Source organism: Streptopelia decaocto (assembly GCF_964273445.1).
Source record: "Streptopelia decaocto genome assembly, chromosome: 6".
Classification (NCBI taxonomy): domain Eukaryota; kingdom Metazoa; phylum Chordata; class Aves; order Columbiformes; family Columbidae; genus Streptopelia; species Streptopelia decaocto.
This window is the reverse complement of record NC_138660.1, coordinates 38,443,449-38,469,065: the sequence shown is the minus strand read 5'-3', so window position 1 is coordinate 38,469,065 and position 25,617 is coordinate 38,443,449. Positions and strand designations below refer to the sequence as shown.

The 25,617-nt window shown below is 40.1% G+C and overlaps 1 protein-coding gene across 1 annotated transcript in view; it reads right to left on the bottom strand.

Moving 5' to 3' along the window:
- The window catches only part of ZNF804A (zinc finger protein 804A), a gene marked incomplete at its 3' end in the record, with an annotated part of 149,524 nt that extends 124,347 nt beyond the window's left edge, over positions 1–25,177 (bottom strand). The window contains exon 1 of the mRNA XM_082055673.1: positions 24,738–25,177. Coding sequence (XP_081911799.1) covers positions 24,738–24,848 — 111 coding nt within the window. The 5' untranslated portion in view covers positions 24,849–25,177. The remainder of the gene's footprint in view (positions 1–24,737) is intronic.
- Between the last annotated feature and the right edge of the window lie 440 nt (positions 25,178–25,617).

Here is a 25,617-nt window from a genome sequence, read left to right as displayed (position 1 = left end):
TTCCTCTGTTTCTCAGAAATCAACTCTCTACTTTATTCCCTTGTATACCATGTAGACCAAGGATGGCACTGCAGATCCCATCCAAAGCAAACACCCAAGGTCACATTCACACGTGTTTATGGATGCTGAATCTGCATGATACCAGACTGCTGCTGGAGCTCGGGCCTGGGTCAGGTCAGATACAAAGACATCCGTGAAATGGATTTTATGCTGGATTTGTGCTGTCAGCAGGACCGACAACAGCAGCCCTGGTTTAATGCTAACACAGGCCCTGTGTGATTCAGTGTAAAGTGTACTGGCCAAAGCTACCCTTTCACGTTCGAATAAAGAGTGAGATCTGTGCTACATCCAAACATTTTTCTAAGTTTGGCAGTGAACTCGAAGGAAGGGCACATAAGCTAGAAAGAGAGAACCGTGCCATACTCCTCCCAACAGCAAAACTCTGCATCCTGGTTATTTGCCCAAAGTTAACTAATGCTGAAAGTTAACCTGTCTTCTCCTGCACTGCAAATGTCTATCATCCAGCCCAGTATGTCTAATGTCTATCATCCAGTATTCATCCCCACTGTGCTCCAAAGAAATTGCATTTGACTAGACACATCCACACTCAAATAAAAAGTCTACATATATAGTCCAACCAGAATGGCTAGTGATTCTCTACAGCCTACAAAAATCTTGGTAGGAGGTGCACTGCATCCATATATTAATTATTTAGTAATAAAAGATGTAAATGTAAACCACAAGCATTTCTTTTAAAGTTCTGTGCCACAGATGAGTGGAACTATACTCACATAGCAGGTTTCCTGGAATACTTACTTTAAACTTGCTAAGTACAATTCTAAGATTACCTTACTTTAAAGCCAGTTTCTTTGTAAATTGCCAAATAGGTGTTACAAATGTAAAATATTCACTATTATCTTAACAATAATTAATGATTAAACTTTTCCTTCCTTAGCAGATCTCCATAAAATCATTGTGATTTTATCTATATTTCTCTTATTAAACTAATTCCCAAGGGGATATATGATGTTAAGAGTTACAAAAACACATTTTTGAACAGGAGCAGAGAGATTACCTTCTTGACTAAACTACTGTGCCTGGAAAAGCTCTAGATAAAATACTCTGTCTTCTTATAATTACTGAGGGATCTGGGGGGAGGGAAAAAATAGAAAGTGCTGTAATTTTAAGCTAACTGGTATAAATGCTGCATGCCCTAAACTCCACTAGGAGATTTTGAATTAAAAGCATACACTAATTAAAGCAGAAGGAAAAACCAAACCAATCAACCAACCAAGGTCATAGGAGCAACCTGCAAACAGCAGAACCGGTCAGAACCAAGAGAAAGTCCCCAGCAGAAGTGAAGAGCAGCGCTCACACCCAGACAAGCCAGACAAAGGAAAATTATTCTCCTACCCCTAAAACCACTGAGACCTGTGTTCCCGTAGGACTACAGCTGTGAGCACCTGGGCTGGAGATGTGTCAAGAGTTTGGGACCAAATTGGCAGAGAACAGGAACATTTTCCTTTTCATCTCTAACAAACAGTGAAGCCATAGTTTAGACACAAAGTACAATAATAATTATTTCATCTCAAGCTTTGCAGCTTTTAAAATCATCGTGAAAAATGGCAGATTTCTCCGCATTTGTTTTTCATACTGAACTGCCTGCTTGTGTGTTCTATTGCTCTTCCATGAGGCCAAAAGGACACAAGGACTGAGCAGCCATTCACAGAGCAAGAGGAATCTCTGACTCTTTTGCCATGAACTTGCTGCCTAAACCCCCAGCATCAGGTTGCAGAGCACATACCCAGAGCTTCTGATCAGGTCCTGGCAATTCCCATTCTCTCCAATCAATTCCTGGTATTTAAAAGATACTGGAAATTTGTAAGGGGGAACTGGGGGGAGATCCTGTGCCTTTCATATATCTGTATGTCCTAATCAAAACTTGTGTTCAAGAAGATCAGAGTCCAGCCAATTGGTAGAAAATACAAATATTCAGAATCATCTCAAAGTATTAAAAAAAAAATCTCTCCTAAAATACTTGCATCTTCGAAATGAAATAGAGGACAGCAGGAGAGAAGAGGGCAGCAGGGAAGAGTATTTATTACACATTTTTTCCAAAGTAAGATCATAACAAAATACAAAGCAACAAACTTAATTAGTTCTCCTCTAATTATCTCCTCTACTGCTGCCCCCTTCCCCTTTTTTTTCAAACTGAATATCCAACAGATGTATTCAGGATACAGAGTACAGTTACTTTATTTCAATTAAAAGACTTTTCTAGCTGAATCGCAAGAAACTGCGACACAAAAGTACAAAAAAATACCTGACACTTTTTGGCAAAGAAAACTAGATCAGCTCAAGGTTTCTCCAATGTCAAGCAAGACGGATGCTGCAGCACCCTCCTGCCTTGCCTGGGAGGCATCTGATCCACGCTCCCGCCTGCCTGGCCAGGGCTGATGGCTAATTCGGGGCTTTGGCTCCCCGCTCCTGCACCCAGCTGTGCTGAGCTGCTCTTGTCCTTCTGCTCGTTTTGAGCACGAGCCAGCCAATCTTGCTCGGATGCACCTGGCAGAAGACAGTCCAGTCACAAGCTTTTTCCATCAGAATCTAAAACTAGAAATAGAAAAGAGGAAAAAAAAAAAAAAAAAAAACAAAACCATATCCAGGTTTTCAGAACACCTATATCAGGTGGGAGAAAATAGGGTGAGCAGACACAGTTCCAGCAGAATGTTTTGAAATATACAGCATTACTCATGGCTTTGCACTGGGAATGTGCATTTACACTCCACACAATACTTACTGAAGCCAAAAGGAATCAAGAATTGTTTGGTGGTGGGTTTTGTTGTTGTTGTTTTTTGTTCGTTTGTTTTTTTAAGAATGAGCAGGCCCTGCAATTACAGCTCAGGTGACACTCGCAAAACTCAGCATTTCTGCCCCCTCTCCTTTACCTGCATTATTGGTTCATAAATGACTGTCTCTAGCTATGCCACTATTAAATCTCAAGATCAAAATTTGCATCTTATTCTTTGACCTTACACATCTGTTTAAAAATTAACTTGATCACGCTTCTTTACAAACTGAGCAAACTCCATTATTTTTTTTCCTTGACTTTAACTATACAGATAACATTATTGAGCCAACAGACAACACTAAATGCTGGAGGTAAAATAAGGAAAGTATGTTGGTAAGGATTTTAAAAACATCACTATGTTGTCATATATTTTACTCAAATTTTATTAAGCAATTTCTAGGTGGGCAAAATGCCAGCTGAACAGAAGGACCCAGCGCAGGCAGGTAGCAGCCACCCCATTTAGGACTATTATGTCAAGTTGTTAAGGGGAACTGTCAGTTCAGGTTACACATCAATAACAACAGCAAAATGCATCACTACCAACCTAGTTACCTTGTAATTTAAAATACATACAAGTGAAAATACAAGTGACCTGCCTGTATCTCATTCTATAGGAAAATGGTATCAGTCCAACTCTGTGCAAAATACTTCTATAGCCAAACAATGCCTGGCCACTCACTGTTCCTCTTTGGAAAAGTCAGGAGTATACAGAGATATTAGTCTTCCTCAATTTTAAAAACATAAATCCATAAGTATAATATAATGCGCAAAACCATGAATATTCTAACGATCATTGTAGCCTTTTACACTTATCTCAGCATTTACTCCAGCAATAGTGAGCAATAACGTCCCAAAAGTTCACATAGTACACATTTAATCATCTATTGCAAACATTTGCACATGTTTTACATAATCAGGGAAAAAAGCCTCATACAAACAGTCAACACTATGAGAAAGGAGCTGCAACACTAAACTCAACAGGCATTTTGCCACCAACGTCAATCTGAAACAACAGCAAAGATCACAGAGGTAACAGTCACTCCTCTGGCCACATGAGGATCTCTGCAGAGAAGTCTTGGCTGTGTCCCACCACGGAGGAGTGCCAGGTAACCAGGCACAAGGCAGAGCAAACAAACCTTTCAGACACCCCAAGCTGCCCAACAGAGTCCCCATCCCAGAGAGAAGGAGCAGAACTCTCTCCAATTTTTTCTTTTTGAATGTTCACAGTGAATCAGTTTTATCTCCCATGCTCTTTCAGATGTCTGAATCTAAGTGAGGAGATTAGAGAAGGCTGAACAGGAGCACTCAGTTATCTTGACACAGAGATGTTGGAACATCAGCTGAAGAAATGCAAGGGGGCAGCTCTGCTGCGTTGGTGCCAAGCGACTCCTCCGGGTGTGAAGCACAACACCTGATTTGACTTAATTACTGAACTTTTACAACAAATTCTGTCCAGTGTCAGATGAAAAAGCATTCAACATTTTAACCAGCTTCAAATAACTTCTCCAAATATTGTGCCTTGTTCATACAATCCTAAACTGAAAGAGATGAGGAATTAAACATACGCAGTGCAAGAATGACAAGTTTTACTTTGCGATTCCAGCTCCAAAATGTGAAATAGGAAGGATAAACTACTTAAAGATGCAATCAGTGAGAAAAAAACTGGAGAAGGCAAAGGGAGATAGCAAAGGTATAGTTCCTCATACTGATGCTATTACTCCTAATGAAGCCAGCAAGACACAGCCTGTGGGCAACACGGATGGGCAGACATGGCACTGATTCTACCCTCAAACACTCAGAAAGAGCTTTAACTTTTCTTAGGTCTTGGGCATTTACTTAAAATTTCCACTGATTTTAATGATGAGCAGGCCAACTAATTTCAAAGGACATGTGAGTATCCTGCTCAAGAAAAAGAAAAACCAACAGCAAATATAAATTAACTTAAATGTTATGTGTTTTCATAAACACAGCATCAACCCCTTCCATACTTTCATCTCTCACCTGAAAAAACAAACCTGCTTCTAGTAAATGTTGTTTGGCAGTACATCTACATGAGCAGATGTGTCTGCACTAGTACTTCACTCCCCAAAGCATGTGCCTCTGGACATCCCAACTGGTTTCATTTACTGTGTTTTGATGTACACCACAGAGAAGTCCAGGAGCACACAGGTCAAACTGGAAGATGTCCTCCAGGACTCCTTATCGCACTCCACCTGCTGACAGCCTTGCAGCCCAGTGAAGCGGATCAGAGCCAGCAGGAGGAAAAAGCCCTCAAGTCCATCCATTGCACACACTGGGGTTTTGATGCTCTTGCTCTACAGACCTGCTTCCCTCGTGTCTCCTTACTTGGTAAAACAGACACTGCCAGCCACGTGGGGAAGAAATTTCGTGTGCATCTGTGCAAGAGGGAGTGTTTGCACGCCAGCACATAATACAAAAATTTGAAATATTTTATTTTTGTCTTGCTTTATCCCCTCATATACTGCAAAGGAAACAGTATAATTATTATATTATCTAATTGCACTTTCATATTATAGAGTAAAATGCTAACTCTGGAAGTAGCTCAGTTTACATTATATGTAGACATATGGCCATGTCTACATTATAAAGAAATTGCACCAGAGAATGGATCTCTAGATCGATGCAGTTAGTATAAATAAACATGTACCACAAGCAGATCTGGGACTTGACCTCAAACTAGATTTATTCAAACTCCCTTGGCCCGATACATGTGTTTCAAAGCCATTCAAAGGACAGTCATGGGCTTGGATACTTACTGATGGCTTAACATGTATTTTGGTAAATTCAGGGAGAGGAGTTTCATTTTTCTCCACAAGGAATCTAGTTCAGCTGTCCCAGCACCACTGCACAAATCACACCAACTTGTGGTAATGAGTTATAATGCAGGCACTGACAAAAATAATTTTACAGAACTTAAGCCACCTACAGCTCAAATGGGCAACCCCAGCTTCTTACAAGGTCTTACGCGCCAGCTGCCCTGATTTCTGCCCTTAACCGTAAGCAATGTACGGGAATTCAAATTAGCTTAGTCTAGGAGGAAAGAAAGCTAAGATGAATTGATTTACTCATCATTTTCTCAAGCTAAAAGCCTGCTCAGATAACACAGGGTAGCATTTCCAAACCAAGGTAATAAGATCATTCCTACATCCCCACGATTGACTAAAACAGTCTCCAATCATTGCTACAGGAGGCACGAGCAGCTCTCTGCTGATTCCCACTCACCAGCCTGCACCAGGGATGGCCATGTGGAGACAGAAATTCCAGCTGCATTCAGGCTATTCAACAGGTCAGATATGCATAAACTATCCAAAGGCACGTATATGCAAAACACGAATATGTGATTCAGTCACCACCAAAAGCAAAACACGCAAGATATCTCATTTACAGTGTATTGTATAAGTGGAACAGCAAGACATGACCCTATTTTAAAAGCTGTCACTTACTGACAGCTTGTAATATGTTGTTACAAACACTGAAAATGAGTGAGATGGACACTTCCCTGAAGGAAGAATGAGATGGGAACCAGTGGTATGTCTTAGTCTCAACACATGAGACTAAGCAAGTCTGACGATAAATAAATGTTTCAGAGACTAAAACAAACAGTTTGACAGGAGAGTGTGTGTATGAATTTACCATGGGATTAATTTCATTTACCTCTGAAATGCAAGCAATATTACAGTAAACAGAAAAATCTACCATGTACATTAGAAAACTAAGTATAACAATGAAAACCAACACTCAATTTTAGCAAGCAAAACATACAGTAGGTATCTTTCAAAAAAAATCCTTTTTGTTCATGTGAAGAGAGTCAGGAGTGCTATGTTAAAGTGCTAGAAAGGCTCACGATCCCTGTCTGCCTAGCGATTTGAACATATTAAAATATAATTCTAACATGCTTAACATGGTGTAATGAAGCTAGTTGTCTTCTGATATCTGATGCCTTTGAACAATCAACATATTTCTCTTACAGGCTGTATTTCCAGCTACTAAGTGGATCCAAGAACAAAATAATCACGATAAGTTTTTCCTATCAGTTGAGTGATTGTAAAATTAAAAGATAGTAACTTCATTGCAGAAGAACCTCTCAGCTTTCTCCTGAAAGATGCTGGCCTTTGAATATTTCATAAAGTTGCTTTTTCAGGCTTTGAGTAGCACTAAATATTTTTAAAGATGTTACTTCCCCACTGAACGTCTCGCTAAGTGGCTTTTTTTGAACAAGACGGCTGCTTTCCAGCCATTTAGATTTTCTACACACCCCAAACATCAGCTTGATGCTCACAGCCAGTGAGCAAATGCACACGTATGCACTGGAACCATTCAATTACCTGGCATATGTTTATTTGATTATTGTTGTCATCTGGAGAGACTGTTCTTCTGAGACACGAGTTAGAGAAAAGAGAAGGGAAACTGCTCAAGAAAGCTTCAATGAGGTTTGACAGGAGGAGTCAGGAGTTTCACAATCTTGTTTTAAACATTCATCTGTGCCTTTCAGAAAACATAAAGCTTAAGCAATAGTAAATGTTCAATATACACTTTTTTAGTATCTTCTTGACTTTTTGACTTTAGGTAGCTCACAAGTACAACAGAAGCAGCAATTCCCAACGTAGCCAGAGCAAAGTGACATGCTGCCACAGGTCCTTGAGACCTGCTCAAGAAATGGCCAGAGTGTCACAGACTTCTCTGGAAAGTCCATCTTTCTATCAGCACCAATGATGTCCTCTTCCAGCTACCAGCAGCTTAACCCACCTCAGCATTTTAGCAATGCTATTGAAGCAATCCACGCACTTTGTTACCAGCCAAATCCTCCTCTGCTTCATCACCCCACCACCTATTTCTCCAAAATCACTTTTTCGTTACTTTTTTACATCTTTTTGTCGTGAACAACAGCTCAGGTCTTTATCTTGCAGACCTGAAGGTGAATTCACATCAGATGAAGTGCTCACCACCATAATGAAGGACAGATGAAAATAACAAACTTCAGTTTTGACATTGTCTCCTTGTCCAAGAAAAATCTAAAAATATCATTGCAAGGAAATTTTATGAGAGATCTCGTTATTTTCATGTGATCACACCTTGCTTACTCAAATCTGCCTAAATACAGTCTTCAGTGCACTGTTCATATCAAAAAAAGGAATAGTGACCCTCAAAATACATTATATATATGTATATATGCTTATGTGTGAGCACACACACCCTCATCCTGGTGTCCTAGTTGGGTGTTTGCAAAACAATTAATAGTAATAAACGTGTGTTCCGTTAGAAATACAAAATTCTGAGTTCTGTCTAGTCAGGCTTTTTGAGGATTTTTCTCATTTTTAACTGCTCACAAGAGCAAATGGGGAGTATTACAAGCAGCTAAATACAGTAGCATAAACCAGTTCTACCATTCTCTCATTTGCAATATCTAAATACAAAAATTGCTGTGTTTTTCCAATGAGCTAAATGCCAGCTGCAATGATATCATTAAATCTGTACCAGATCTAACATATTAACAAGCAAACCATTTTAAGCTGTATTAGAGACCTTAATCTTACAACATATTCAAAAATGCTTCTTTACGTCGAACAAAAAAAAAAGGTCAAAACAAAATCTCAGAGCTTGAATTCTCATTTTCTGATTGACCAAATGCCATTAATCTAGTTCTAAAATGGCATCTGGTTTTGAGACAACTTGCAGTGATTTGGGATATGAAATGGAGCAAAGCTTAAAAAATACAAAAAAGAAAGCATGCAGCATTAGGGAGGTATAAGCTCAAAAGAAAAATACACAAAAAAGAGGATGTGAGAAACAAAAGCAAAGCGGGAGCATAGGACAGACATATTAAAAAGGACAGAGGCTATAACAGAGAATTGCATTTAGCATATCATCTCTTTAATTACAAGTAACATAGTTGTAGGCAGGTCACGTCCCTCTAAATGATGGATATAAAATATGGAACAGAGGATTAGGGAAAAGGAAGAAAGAAACATAAAATACTCAAGTTTACTGTTTGTTGTTTTTTTTTTTTAAATGAGTGCTGGGTGATGTTGAAGAAAGTAATCACACTAAATCTGTTTATTTTCTTCAAGTATTTCTCAAATCCAGAGCTCTGTCATGAAAATGATTGCTCACTAGACAACCCTGATATCCCAGGATTTTATTTCATTTTTTTAAGTGTTCAAGCGTGCATATTAACTTATCATATTTGAAAGTTTTATGATGTTTTCCTTCCTTCCTTCCTTTCATTACCAAGCTCCGTAGTGTAACCGGAGGGGAGGAGAGGCAGCCGTGCTCCCCGGCTGGAGGGTCAGTCCCGCTCCCCGGCACAGAGAAGGAGGGGACGAAAGAAAACAGCATGGTGCCCCACAGCAAAATAACATAAAATCACAGCAGGACTTCTCTGTGGTGACGAAGGGTGAAAGAGGACAGATGTAAGAGCTAATCCTGTTACGAAAAAGTTGACAATAACAGAATTTCTGCAGCCTGGCAGTGTACAGCATCACTGGGAAATAGATATTGCAAATGCAGTATCCTGCTTCAGATTAAATAAATGCACATCTTGACGGCTTTCATGTTCTGCTACAAGTAAAAATTAACTTAGCAGCATTAGTGACTAGCACCTGTCTGCTGTGAAGATCAACTTCATTCAATTTCTTCCTGTCATTTTAAAAATTCAGTCTATGAAGAAACAGCGGTAGATGGCAAGTGACAAGAATGCCAATCTAGTCAGGATGGTAAAACTGAGAAAATTAAATTGTACAAGTGTATAAGAATCAACCGTCAAATCTAAGTTTAACACAACACAGGTATTTCCAAATATTTGCAGTGAAAGGAGCAAATTTGATGTTTTCTTCAAAAAAAACTCCCAGTGGATTTGGATCATCCCACTAACCAGAAAAAGCAGGTAAGGACAGTCAGCTAAAGTGGACTGGGAGGTCAAAGAGCCACGACAGAAAATGGACATAGACACCTAGGTGAGGTTTGCACAGAGCAGGACAACAGCAAACTGCTAACCAGGCAAGACAGATTTTCCACAGAGGGAAAAAAAAACCACAACAAAGCAAACAAACGAAAACCCCACAACAAACAAAGAACCCCCACAACACAAACATAAACAGACACAAACCCCACAAGGCAAAGACTAAAAAACAAAGAGGTCAGAAATAAAACTTATGTCCCTGCTTCTTGTTCATTTCTAAAGAATAAATATATATGCACACATATACAAGTTTAAGCAATTAATAGTGCAGAAAGAAATACATCTCATCAGCTTCTGGCAAGGATCACATTATTTTTACAAAACACAAACAAGTCTATCTTACAAGTGTTATAATCAGGGATTTATGGAAGCCCCTTCCTGAGAAGCTGAAAATTATTTCGGATATATCGAGGGCAATGGAGAAGTCATAGTGCAACTAAAGTCTCCAGAAAACTAAAAACTCTACCCATAACCAAATGCTGCATTTCCTGCAAGGAATTTAAAGAGTGGAGGAGGGAACTGGGGAAGTGATAAGAATAGGATGAAGTGAGTGGTCCCAATGATGCTAGTGAGACTATGTATAGAATAAGCATATGTCACTATAAATAAAGACCACACAATCCACTCCAAAGTATCTATACATCAAGGAACCACTCATAACATCCATGGAATTCTTTTAATTTCATTTTTATATGGACTACTGGGAATCATTTGCATAGATTCATGTTGAAACGTTGGAGCGAGTTCAAAGAAAAAAGCCACAGCATAATCAAGACTACAGGAATTGATGTATGAAAAAAGAAGAAAATAGCCAAGCGTGCCAAGCTTGGAAAAAGATGCAAGTAATGAGGATTCTTACAGCTTACAAATATCTGACGGATAACCATCCGTATAACCATCCATCTAACCATCAAGGAGGGACAGCAATTAGTGAGGACAAAATGAGCTTAACTTCAAATAACAGACAGGAAACACAGTTGCAAAATAATATTAGTATCAGGAAATGCTTCCTGAGAGAAAAGTGCAACAACAGTTATTTTAAAGCACAAAGCATCCTATATCAATGTGCGCATTAGATCACCTTACATGGAGTGCAGCGGCAATCTGTACCTCCATGAGTCTAACCATGATCCTGCTAAATGGCTGCGAACACAGGGGTCAACCAAAGAGCCTTTTATTGTTCTTTTTTTTGATGTGAATGATGATGCCTCCTATTCAGAACCAAACTGCACAACAGATTTATATGGAAATATAACTATATCGAGTGCTTATGGCTATTCGTTTAAATGCAAATTTTGGAGTGATTACAGCTAATAAATATGCTATTTCTAAATCCCCGAAGCAATATTACAATTCTGGCAGGCCATATGGTTTCAGTGTATTTATACTGCAAGGAGCTCCCTGGAGCCTCTGTGCCTGTCAGCTGTGACTGAGGAGCTGCGCTGGGGGACACTGCAGGTTTGGAGGGGGGACCTGTGATGGGATTCATGGTGGACCATGTGCCCATCATGTTCAGTCGTGACACCACTGTGCACCGCCCACCCCCACCCAAGCTTCACCACTGTCAAATTTAAAGAAGTGTTTCCTCAATTTAAGTCTTCTTTCCCAACCCCAATACCCAAATCAGTAATCAAAAGTTGGCATTAATTGGTGATGAATTAAATTAAGCAAAGTTCCCCGTGTTGAGACTGTTTTGCCAGCAACAGGAGCAGATGCTGTTCTTGAGGTCAGTATTTAATTTACTAAAATCCCATTCACTTGCTAATAATATTGAGCTCAACCAAGACTGTCTGTGTCATCAGGAAAGTCACAGTTGCTCTAAGAGTCCAACATAAGTAAACAAGAAATGTTACCAAATAATAAACAACGTCACTGACTTCTTGCAACATTGGTCCTATTCTTTAGAGGGATGACAGGAGAACCTCTGAAGAAGTGGGGCACTACATTTTTCTTCTTTATAGGTCAGTGACATATATTCTTTACTTCTTTTCACTCTGTTCCCATGGAGTTATGTCATGAGGCAGCAGAAGTACAGTCACATTAACCCTATTGTAATCCTGCCATTGGGTTGAAAATGTGGCCTATTAGGAATTAATCTTAGAAGTGAAGGTAATAATAATGCTCTCCACTTCACTGATAGCACTGCTTATCCTGCATTTATAGCTCATACGAGAACCCTTGACAGGGGAGAGGGAACCAGGGGAATATGTTAGCTACTGCGAAAATAAGATAGAAGCTAAGTACTTTGTAACCTGTAATTCACCAAAAGCTTTTTCTTAATTTTTTCTGCCGTTAAACACATACTTCAAGAGACAAAAGGTCCATTTTTTTTCCTCTTGGTGCAAACATGTGAGACTCCTTAATGGAGGTAATTGCATTTATGAATGCCTGCTGAAAAGAGAAGAAACAGTAAGGTTTTCACATTTGCAGGGAAACAATCAAAGGAACAATTTTTTGTGCACCTCGCTGATGAAGAGATAAGGAAATAATAGATGAGTCACTTGACATTATGATTCAAAATTCTTAAAATAGAAGAGATGAACACACCGATTTCTGTATGGGTCATATTCATGTAAAGGACGCTTTCTAAGAATCCAATTTGAACCTTCAAGTTTAGTCCTGCTCCTAATTACCTAACTCTCAGAATAAATCATGGTCTCTGAACTGTAATTATACAGATTTGTTGCTGTAATTCAATTTGGCAGGTGTAAAATACAAGTGTAATTTCCTCTACCTCCCTGTAGTCTTCAAAGAGACACTGAACTTGAGCCATTTGATAATTTATTCCATACTGTAGCTTTCACATTTACTATGCATCAAACTTCTGACAGATTTTTGTAGAAGGCAATTAAAGATGGCTCTGGTTACTCTACTAACCGATTTGAAAATAAATCCAACATTCATCTCTGGACTATGACATGGTCAGTGCTACACACTACCTGGCCTGCAACACCCAGAGCACTTCAAAAAACCCTCAAAATTTCTGCTGCCTGTGATGGGGACCAGGGAGAACACACATACAGTTTTCAGGTGCACAGATTTGCTCTGTAGATACTTCTCCAACATTGGTCTTCTGCTCAGTCCCACTCAATTAATTGGAAACTGTCTCTATCAAATAGCCCCCTTGTATGGAAAACAGAGATTCAGCCATTCGTTAAGAGCTTTGGCAATTGCCTTCCCTCAGAATCATAACTAAACCATGAACTACGAGAAATTAGCATGATGCCACACCACTATGTTAAACAATAGGTCTGAATATATAGAATATCTTTTTAAAATATAATATATAAAGATATTTAAAATAATATTATATATTATATAAAATACAATGTATGTAAAACATACAAACTAAGTCAATAAATGTATTAAAAGCAACCAAAATCAACTCAGAAGCACCTAATTTGCTGGAAATACTTGAACTGTGGAAGTGTACACTGTCTATCCCACACTGCAAGAGGTCTGTGGGTTGAAGAAGAGAAGCTCTACGGCTTGTTCCTTATTTTTCCACTTTTTGCAACAATCTGCATCTCCAGGAATGCAGGTGTGCAGCATGCAGTGCCTTTAGAAAATGCTCAGTTTGAGTTTTTCTTGCCTCTGCATAAAGCTGTACTAGTGGCAACAAATCAATTCCTTTATCAGTGGTGGTCCTGAGTACCTTTTAAAAGCCTTTCCAAAATTAAGATTATATACTCCAGCAATTTTTAATATGAAAGAGTGCAATCAATAAAATACTGCTGATAATGCATATGATTTGTGGAGAGTGAGAGCTAAATATGAATTGGTTTTGGACAAGTTCCGAGTCCATCATCTTTCTTAATTGCGAATTGGGTCACTATGAATTGCATGACTCAGCTCCGGAATCCCTAAAAAGAAATCGTAAGTAGATTCCACAGTTGCATTTGATGTATTTGTTACTCAGCAGTGAAACAAGCACTGTATTTCAGACCTCTGACAGACTGGGAGATACCCAGAGGAGTCAGTGCAAACACCACTCCTGCCAGAGATCCATCACCTGGGCCAGGGTGAGCCACCAGCCCCTCGTGGTCCAAAAGGCCATGAGCAGGACACGACAGTGATGTGCCTCACTCCCCGGGGAACCTCGTTACAGAGGATGAAGTTAAAAGCCACTCTCCTACAGATTGATCACAGAATCGTAACATGACCAAGGTTGGAGGGTTGTTCAGTCCTACACCTTGCTTAAAGCACAGCCAAGTAGATAATGCTCTCGGTCAAGTTTTGAGCATTTCCAAGGATGGAGATCCCACAGTCTCTTTGACAATCTCTCCCAGTGCTTGACCACCCTCCAGTTTTCTATTTTTCCTTGTACCTGAGCAGATTTCCCGTGTCCCAGCTTGTGCCCATTGTCTCCTACTGAGCATCTCTGAGAGGAGTCAAAGCCAAAATTCTCTAAGTCTCTCCACTTTCTTAGTGCAAGAACCTGAACACACAAGGCAGACACTGCCACAGCAAACATGCTGACAGCAACAGCCAAACCTTTGTCCCCGAGCTACAGTTATTGTCCTTCTCCAGTTTCATCTTATCATTTATCACTGTAGCTGTTTGCTTTCATTTTGTAACTTTTCTCTGGATGAAAGAATACATACCTAGCTGCAGTTTTCTTTCAAATACAAGGGCACTGGAAAACTCCACTTTTCTTCATTCCTTCTCAGTGATTTCTAAAGCAGCTCCACCCTGGGCACTCTCTCACCACCAGCAGCTGCCAGCACAATGCTACGGCCACCAGGTTTCAGTAGTATTTCTAATTACATTGCCTTGACACTTCGTACCCACAAGCACTCAAAGGTGTTTCATAAAGAAACTCTCAAGTATTTTTGACATCCTGTTAGTATCCAGCTCTCTGTGCAACAGGTCATTTGTATATCACAAGTCCATGAAACTTTGGCAGTGGCCCTTTGAAACTGTTTTAATCTCTTTCTAAATCCTTAATTCTACCTGCCAGTTCACGTACCTTTGCTATTTGCCAAGCAGGTGTCAACTGGATTTTCTGGCTCCTTTGCACAGCAGAGGGACAAGCAAATATTACCTTGATTTTTCTCTCAGAGAGAAAATTTTACTCAAAAGTATATAAAAAATGTGATTATAAAAGAATCAATGCAAAGAACCAGCAAATCCCAAATCTATTCAGCAGTATATTCCACTGCCGATCTGGGAGTATTCTAAAGCATCAACTAACTATATTTTAAGAAGAAGGTATCATAAATAAGCAGCTTAAAATGTGTTTTGCTTTTAATAAAGTCTATAAAAACCCCGGTTGTATTTGTGTGAACAGTTGTTTACTGCTTATGGAAAACAGCATAATGTTCTTTATGTAATTACATCAAGTTTCCAGAGTCTCACTTTTAAGCAAACCTAAACTTTATATCACTTTTTTTTGACAACAAATAATATTTTGTAAAAATACAATACTTTAAAAAAAAACCTGCTGAAGACTATAGTCTAATGTGCTATGCTGCAAGTACATAAGAAGCCCAACAGCTCCGGTATAAAGTTATTTATACCACTTTGTCATTTTTAAAAAATTTAGAAACCAAACCAGGTGATTGCAAAGTCAGTACTTAACATCCAGATAAACATCATCCTGTGCTGTTAAAAGCAGCAGCAAAGATTAGTTTTGCATTAGTGAAAGGAGTAAGTCATTCTTGTTATTTCCTGTCAGTTTCTGTTTCCTCAGTGTTAATATTTGGGGGTATAGAAGCAAGTTATCCAAACATACCAAAAAAATGCTAAGACCAAAAAAAAAATAATAATAATAATTAAAAAAAATACCCATGTGTGGCTCAGGTTGCAAATTGGAAACAGCCCAAGACAGACGTGCCGAAGCGGGGACAGCTAGGCTCAGGCTTCGAGACTGGCAAGGCTTTAGGTGAACATCTCTGTCCCCACTTCCCTCTCTTATGATAAAGCCAACTGTGTCCAATGGAGCCAGACCAAACATCTTAGACAATTAAATATCTTTAAGCAAACTTCTCTAAATAATTATATGTTTAAACAATTACTGGTTTAAAAAAAAAAATCATAAACAGAATAAAGAAAGGCATTTTGTTTAACAGATTTAGGCTCGGCCAGACCCCTGCAAACATCATAACTCTATACTGACTCAAGAGCATCCCCAGGTTTCAAATCGAGACATTTTCTCCAGGTCCATTTGATAAAGCAGTAGCTGATACTCTGTTCTCTAATGGGTATTGTGGTCTCCTGTTAAAAACACTTTCAGCAGAAATTAAATACTTGGAAATTACAGCTATTTAAACAGGCACACTAAAAGAATAATTACATTCTGCCATGTAAACCAAATTGTAAATCTATTTATTTAAAAAAATCTAGAAACTTTATGGATACCTACACAGTGACTTTTTTTTTTTAATATATTACAGTCTTGTAAGTCTCCTATACATTGATTTGTATTTGCTGTGGAAGTACATTATCAATAAGCTGGAAAGGAAGCAGTTTTCCTAGTCTAGAGAACTTATTTCTATAAGGTAAAGAGGCAAATTCTACCAGACATTTTACACCACAAAGTTTTAAAGAAAACAGCCTGACCAAGACTTGACCAATATATAATATGGCTGTATGCTAGCTGTGAGAAATCTAGTTGCTTGGATCTTTGAGTTGAGCTGGGACATATAGGAAGTAGCCTTTGCTATTTGGGGAAAGATTTCCCTCTAAAAATGCCATTTTCACACAAAAATAATTCATTTTGAAGTAATGCAAATCGGCACAGTCAGACAAAAAAACCTGACAAGTCCTAAATCATTTGTATGAACTAAGAATATTACTGGCATACTGAAAAATAGCTTTCAGTTCCTCAAACTAATTCTACGCTTTTTCCAAGACGTTTCAAGATTTTTATATCAAAACCCTGTTCTTTGTCGTACACAATGAGGAGAACAATGCCAGGCAGGAGATCTGGAGATTATTCTCCGGGCCTGATTTGAGAATTTGCTCTTAGAGCAGTGGGGGAAGCAATCACATCTCCTTGCTTACAACGCTACCTGTGTAACCACTTAAAATTCCTTATGGAAAATATTTGGAAATTTACTAACTGAACTAATTTAAAAGAAAAAAAAAAAAATAGGTTCCACAGAAATTCTTGTTCGCACACAACTCAGATGTTCAGAACAAACATCCTCTGCCAAGGGAAACACTAAACCCTCTGCCCAATCTGTACCCCTGCCATGGTTAGTTCTCCCTCAGAGGAAGGCAATCATAAACATATTTTAACAAAATAAATTAATTACACTGAGTTCAAAACTCCAGTTTCCTGATGCCTTCAGGCAGTTTCTTGTCTCTATTGAAAAACAAGGTTAAACATGATAAATATTGTGGCTCCTTGTGAGTAAATGTTGTTTTGTTTGCTTTGGGTTTTTTTTAAAACAACATTAAGTCACAGCTCATCATATAACAGTCTCTCAAGAACACTGGAGGAAAAGCATTGGTTCTCACTCCAAAAATGCGTGGAAAAATAAAAGGGTCTGACTAGTATTTGTTTACAAGAGACTGGCCAGATACGGCTAAATTAGAAAGGCTCACTCCCTCTCCCGTGTTTACATTTGAATCACAAGTGAGCAAACAAAAAAGTCAACTCACTTTTCACCACCACCAGGCAGTGTTAAAGAATCTATGTCATAAATAAGGCCACTATCTTTATTAACTGTATTAAGATATTAAATAGTAGAAAATGTTCTAGATTTTGTGAGATTGTCTTAGTCCATCCCTACATCTCAAGACGCATCTAAATCAGTAGGATTTATTTTTGCAGAGATTAATTTTTCCTGTTGGCATGGCTAAGTGCTATTCAGAAAAAGAAATCTTTTATTTGTCACCAGTTAGTGGCATCCAAGATCTAGTCAAAAGTCCTACTTGAAAACTCACTGTGCTAAACTGAAAGGCTACTTTTGATGGCAGCATCATCTAGATCTGCTCCTCACAGTTAATTAGTTTGTTCAATGGTGAATTCCTACTGATCAGAAGGTCAGAAAATCCAGATGTTCCCACAGCCCACAGGAAAGATGAGACTTTTAGAATTGCAACCTGCATCTTGAGAAAGTTCAATAAAACTAATGAATCAAAAAATACAAGTAGTTTTGAACATACAAAAGCCAACTTGCTGTTTTCCAGTTAGCATATTTGAGCAACGTGTTAATGTTATGTATCCCTGAGCTAGAGATTGCTATGGATATTTGCATCAGAAAATATTCAAAGCAAAGGCTCTCTCTCCTCAGACTTCCTCTTTAAGGCCTTGATCTGAAAAAAAACTAAACAAGTGTACTAATTTAACCATGGTAATAGTCCAATTACATTCAACATAATACTGATGTTTTGAAGCTTACCATGCATTTAATAAGCTTTCACAGTACAAAAGTCTGCCTCAAAAGCAGCTATGAATCAGAAGCTGTCCCAGTTTAAATCTGCTGCACATCATACTCCAGCTCCTACTTTTTCTGGACCTGACAATGCACTCATACAGGCCTGATGGACATAAGAGTGCCATGTCTCACTGCACAAGACCTGGAACACCTCAGAGTTGCTCTGGAAATACACTTAAATGATGATAAACCTCCTGTTCGCTCAACTCACCAAAACGACCCTGTTGACGATGCTCTGCATCAGTACTTCACCCATAGCCTTACAACCAGAGTCACTTGCATTCACACAACTGAAATCTAGAAGTTGAATACAGATACAATTTTACTATTACTTCCATTTTACTGAATTATTTTGTTGTCTTCCAAGTGGTTGGTTTTCAATCATTATTTCAATGAGTTAGGGCTGTTCAGCTTCTCCCATAGAAAAGATGCAAACCTTTTCAAGTTCAAAACTCAGATCACAAGCATGCTGAACTACCAAAGACATCAGCAGATCCGTGGGACGCAAGCAACTGACAAAAGTAATGGGTGATTTCCCTTCTCTCCCTTAACCAACTTTCACTATTTGGCTTGATTTTTTGCAAGTCACAGTGCCATCTTGCTTCTAGTTAAACACTCCTGCTGTTCTAAATCCCCCAGTGATGCAAAGCCTGGCTTTGAATGCAGCCCCCGTACTTCCAAGTCTCTTAAGTTACTCAGATACTTGGTGTTTGTAGTATAGGGACTATATGTAACTCTAGCCTCACAAACTCTAGAACACTAAAGATGGAAAACAAAACATTGCAATGGTTTTATTAAATTCTGCATGTATAAGATACAATTTTAAAATTACCCTCAGCTACTGACAATACACAATACAGCCAATAGAATTGCAGGACTTGTTTTTACTAGTATTTAAAATAAAGCTACAGTAAGTATTGTTTATTTTACATATGTATTAGAAGACTTGAAATCAGCCGCCATTTCCACTTGATCATGCAGAAGTACAACAACAGGAAAGCTGTTTTACAGGTAGTTTACTGCTTTCTTACTGTAGTATGGTATGGACATTTGTAACAGAAATTCTCATATAAATATATTTTTCATGTGCACCACAACATATTTACTTTAGTTTATCTGCAAATACAAAAATATCCTACAAAATGTAAAAGAAGTAAAGACAACAGAAAGCCTGAAAAGCAGATGACATTTTCAGAGGACACTAGTGTATCAACATCTGAACTTCACGGAGTTTTTATAAAAGCAGAACTTAGCCATAGGAGATTTTAAAAGAAGTTATAAGTGTTTATATATTTGTATAAACACACACAGAGGTAAATGAATAAAGGTTCAAAGCAGTTTTGTCCAATAAACATAAGAGGCAAGATAACTGTTGGCACAAATAATTAGATTAATAAAAGATGGTCTAAATGGACATCCAACAGCTTTTCAGAAAGACCTGCACCTCTACTGTATTTTAAAGGTCAATTTGCACTCCCTGGACTCATGGCCAAGCTGACTGGGAGGCATAAAGCTGCCTTGCATGGTAGCCACCTGAGGTTCGTGTGATCTTCCTCTCCATAGAGCTTCCCTCATGGAGTTCAGTTTGATTCCAGTTTGAAATAACCTGCAAATGCCTCCTTGGAGCAAGGGACCACTACTTCAGTTCTACTCCTGAAGTCGTCTGTGTACATATTTATAAGCAAAATATAACCATATATATATATATATATATATATACAGAGTTGCAAGAAGCTACTGTTATACACAATAATAGATGTCTGCCTTTAGTACATTTCAAACTAGGGCCCTTTAACCAATTACTTACCAGGAAACTTTTGATCCTACTCATGTTTCCATCAATATCAACAAGACTGTCTTAAAACTGGGATTACAATGGTAATTTGTATCAACTGAACATCTAAACTTTTCACTGACCTCCTTGGGCAAGTAACAGGACCTTACTCACTCTGATTGCCTACAAAGAAAATGTATTTGTCCAACTGAAAGAAATTAATGAGCCCTAAGTGGCAAATTCTCCATCACCGTGAATCTTGATGAAACAGTCATTTACATGAGTGGAATATGTAAGGGTGAAAAAGCAAATATTCAGTCATCACCCATGTACCAGCTGCTAAGAAGACCAAGTAAAAAGTCAGTTCTCTTGCTGATAAACCAGAAATCACACACCTAACTAAGATAATAGTTTAAAACGGTTTGGTTTATATTCTGAAAGAAACTTTGAGGATTCACCAAATGACCTGTGGTTGTGACTCCAAACAGCTGATTTCTCCCTCCAGAGAGCTATTCTTTCACACAAGTTTCAACATTTTGTGAGATTATGAGCTGCAAGAGAGCAGCCACAGCAAGGAAGATGAATTATAAAGAAAGACTAGTACAATTTGACATCAGTAACGTAAGGCATTACAAAAAAAAAAAAAAAAACAAAAAAACAGTAAGTGCATGAAAACTTCAGGAGATCCATGGCCAAAGGAAGAGTTTGTAGCAAACAAATTTCTATAAACTGCTACTGCTAAAAAAACAGCCTTGGGAAAAACTTCAAAATCACCAAGTGTGAATGGCCAAGCAATCAGGCTTATATTCATTGGTTAAAATACCAAGGCATAAGGAATACTACATAAAAAAGCCAAAAAGGCATCAGAAATCTGCAACATCTTTGTGTATTAGTGATCAACATGGTAAGTTTTTAGTTTCTTGTTCAAAAACCATCTCCCACACAAAGATCAGATAGCAGTCAGTTCACTCGGACAGTATTCCACCAAAATAGCCATGCACCCCTTCCAAAGAGTTGCCATGGAGCACTTCAGAAGTAGATCAGCTATCATTATAAGATTATACCTAGTTGAAGAATATTTCAGGCAGCAGAAACTGCAGTGGAAGAGGATAAAGCCTTATGAAATGGCCCAGGTAGCAGCAATTTCTTTTAAGAAAACTGCTGCATTTTCTGAAGGAATGTGAAGAGTTTGTATACTAAGCCCCTTTCCCATCAATTCATACTTCAGATTTGTTTTCCTGAGAAGGAGCAGAAGATGACAACTGGGTAAGCGGGCCCTACCCACATTCAATAGGTATGTGGTGGGCCTGAGGGAGCACACAGACACAAAGCTGAGCCATCAGCCAGCCAGAACTGTATGTAGATACATGTTCTGTCATTCTTTCCCACCATTTTACTGAAGATTCTTTCACAAACTTTTTTTCCTTATTTTATTTAACTTTTAAAAAGTGTTTTTTTACAGTAGCGTCTTTTCTCAGTTTGCCTAAATCCACCCTTTGGTTTATTCACTCTCACGCCTTTCACATCTCTCCAAGCTCAGGTCATCTCTACAGGTTTTCCCTTCTCATCCCTCGTCCACTTCTACGTCTCAAGTAAGCCCGGCTCAAAGCCCTGCAAACGGTAGGCACTACAGGTAGGCACGACTTCAGGAAAGGCCATGCCTGGGAACCAGATAACAGAAACACCTCTATTCCATCTTTTTCACCAAAAAGTAACTCTCTGATCCTCTCTGCTAAGAAAGACATTTTTGGAAGAAAAAAGCTTTGTGCTTCACGTTCTCTACTAGGTGAGCTGGGGTTTGTAGCTCTTTCTTCCTGTTACCTGCTAGGAGCTTTGAACCAAAACTTTGTTAAGCTTTAAATGACTTTAATTCTGTGTGAAAGAGGATATGAGCAGAAAATGAACATGTAAGGATCATCTGCAAGGAAAAACAGTCAGGGAAAAGTGTTTTGCAGTGGAGATTAGGTCAAAAAAAGATGAGTTGCAGGTGAATACCAGCTCACTCTGGAGTGGGAAAGCAGACAAAAGCTCTTAGGACCTTCCTCCCCCGAAACCTCATGAGCTCCATGTTTGAAGACACACCACACGAAATCATCTTGAAACAAAACAATTTCATCATTTGACTAGGACCCGCACTTTCCTACTTGCTGTGAAATTCTGCTGTAGCATGTATAGTCATCTTTCTCTCTAGATAGAATGTGGTGGCAGAACTCTTGAAGAGAAACAAAGCTTAACAAATATCATAAGTTTTGCACAGGAATAATTCTACACTGTAGAAGCAGCGGCTGTTTTCGGGTTCTCCTTAGTTTACAAGGAAGCAGTGATTTTCAAAAGCTCAGAGCACAGGTGAAGACAGACTGAATGCTCTAGAGCAAAATGGGAAAACACCACATCAGAGCAACCTCAGGTATTTCTGGTTTTTAGATTTACAAATTGCTGTTTCTCCTAGTCTTGTTCTAGCATGGAAGACACCAAGAGCATATTAAAAGGCTACGTTCTTATCAGAACTTCTAAAGACATATTTTACTTTGTATTAATAAAGACTCATCTTTTAAAGTTTAAAAGTTTGTTTACAGTGAAAGTGACCGATCCTCTGAAATGATGTAACATTGGATTTTCCCACAGAAGCTGGCTGAAATGTCCTTCAGCACCTCAAAACTCTTAGTCTGAACTATCCAATCACCCTACATTACAACCCAATGGTATTTTTATCTCCTTTAAATTAAAAATCCCTCAAACATAAATGAAAGTCTTGATGTCTGTTAATTTCATAGTAAAGGACTTCATTTTGCTGTCCACAAAGCCACCATCAAGAACTGTCCCTTTTTAACACAGTGAAAACTTCAACAGTAACACTGCTCACTGCTTGTAACCAAAGCTTTTAAATGCAAGGTTTCCCATGGCAAATCCACAACCAATACTATATTTTTTCCCCTCACATCTATTCTACCTCACTGAAGAGCAGGGCTGAATTAAATTTCTTTCCAGAGTAACAGTGTTTCAAAGCCTACGCATTATGCTTATTGGAATTTTAAGTTAACACCAGTCTTCCCCAACATGTTTTGGCCACTAATGTTTTTACCAGTAGATAAATTAATCAGGAATGTTGAGAACACAAAGCTGGCTTTTTTTTGCCATTGGAAAATAAAAGCAAGAATAAAATACTGTTGAAGTAGAATCAATTAATTGCAAGATAATACAGAGTCCAAAAGTTACATCAGAATATTCTCAGTCCTGCCAAATACATCTCTACTGAAATTGCCCAGTAGAAAGAAGGCGACGTATCATGCAATTATTTAAAGCATACCAAACATTTCTACAGTAGGTCTTGGTTTTGCAACTGTAAAAGTGAAATATCACATGCACATTGCCATCTCATGGATACTACAAATACTTGTTCAAAATTCCAAGAATGTAACCTCTAACAGAAAAATATGCAGAATCCACAGCAAATAAAATTGTGGTGAGATTTACAACATGAAAGCAGGAACTTTACATCTGAAACAGTCCAAAAATCTGCCTCAGATTCTCTCGTAGTAGTTACTATTTTTATGACTTGGCTGAGACTGCCTTTAATCTCTTTATTTAGGAAGAAACTGTAAGCTTGCCAACTCTAGCAAATGTTAAGTACTTTAGTAAATTCCCCATCAATATAGGTCGTGCATTCGAGGGAACAAGAATGTAGCAAGTTCTGCTCAGTCTCCCCCAAAAGGGATTTTGTAATAAGAGTGATGGGAGAAAGTGATAAACAACGTGGCTAAGCCCCTCTTTCAGCTCCATCCTACTCTCCAGACATCTGTCCCTACTTTGTTGTGCTGTGATTGAGATGCTACGTGATGCAGCTCACCCAGCCTGCTGTATCCTACATCCCTTTTATCTGAGCAGGCAGGAGAGCACATGTATTGCCAATACTATTGGATCATAACTCTTCCATTAAAGTTCAGTGATAGTAGCAAAGTGAGTCCAGACAAGTCAGCAAAAACCACAGGAAACCAAACAGATACAAAGATATCAAAGTATGGCACACATATACAGAAACAGTTCTAACAGCCTATGCAGACTTTCCAGAGTCTCTAGCCTCATCGCCTAAACCCATCAATTCTATTCAGATAGAGTTTTGCTTTCAAAAAACTTGGCAACCAAAGAACAAAAATGTGTATTGTTTCTGAAGCTATTTTCGAACAAATGAATCTACCCAAACAGCTTAGACCTCAAGTAAGCAAATTTCGGGTCATTTCTTCACTTTATCAAGCAGCACCTTCAACTGTCCCCAGCACCGGGGGTGATGGGAGGTGCCGGGTGATCCAGCCGGAGCCCTCCTCACCCACCCGCCGTCCCAGCGGAGCAGTGACCGCCTCTCCCCGGGCTGAGGGCGGTGGAGCCCCAGCCCTGCGGCTCCCCGCCGATAAGGGTCTCCGCGCTTTTCCGACACAGCCTCTCTGCGACCAGCCGCCGGCATCAGCAGCACAGAAAGGACACGCAAGCACCGACCCTGCCGCTGCACAGACTGCCCCAAGGAACACGGGGAGAGCCCCCCGGCAAGGAGGGGAGCCCGCTGGGAGGGAGCTGAGGGCACCGCATCCCCGCGGCGGTAAAGGCACCATCGACCGTGCAGAAAACCGGCCAGCACCCCGGCTGCCTGCATCGCTGGCAACGCACACGCAGCGCTTTCCAGCTACCCGGGGACGCTGCTGTAAAGAGGAGGGAAGGAGGGACGGGGGGAAGGCAAAGAGAAGAAGCCATTACCAGAGTTTTGTTCCCGTTCTTGCTGAGGGGGCCTCGGAAAACTCCCTTGATGTTGCGAAAGTGCCCGTTGCTGAGATGCGCGGAGCTGATGACAATGTAGTAGCACTCCATGGGGCCGGGGATGGGGCCAGGGCCGCCTCCCCGCCACCGCCGGGGCGCTCAGGCCGGCCTGGGCTCGGCGGGGAGGGCCGGCGCTGGCGGGGCCCCGCGACATGTGCGGCACCGCCGGCCGGCTGCGGAAGGGGGGGCTGCAGCCCCTCAGGCTCGGCGCGGCGCTGGCTGCCGGGGGAGGAGCGGCGGCACGGCCGCGGCGGAGCCGTCTGAGCTGCCGCCTCTGGCAGGCATAGTGTTATTATAGGGAGCAGCCTTGCCGGTCGGCTGCACTGAGCCAATGGCAGGGAGCCACTGGGCTGATACCGAGAGCTGTCAGAGGAGGACATCTGTCACACGCCGCCTTCACCGCCACCCACAGCCCCCACGCCCCGCTGCCCCCGCCGCGGACGGGCCGACACCCCCCGCCGGGGAGGCGCCGGGACGGGTGGGGCAGCGGCAGGTAAAGGGAGAAAGGATGAAGGGGGGGCAGACCCGTCACCCCAACCGCAGCGAGCACCAGAGCAGGAGGGGTGTGTCCCCCAGAGGGGCTCCCCTTTTCTTTTTTTTCTTTTTTTTGGGGGGACAGTACTGCGGGCGCACGAGTGCGGCTCCTCCAGGATTTGGGGGGGAAGGGAGAGACGCCCGGGGGTGCGCTGCCCCCAGCCCAAAGCTTCTGCCCTTCCTCCCTCCCGTCCTCCGAGCAGCCTCGGAGCCTCGCCACCACACCCTTTCCTTTTTTGTTATATGTATATTTAATGCATAACTCAGCAGACACCTTAAACCCTTC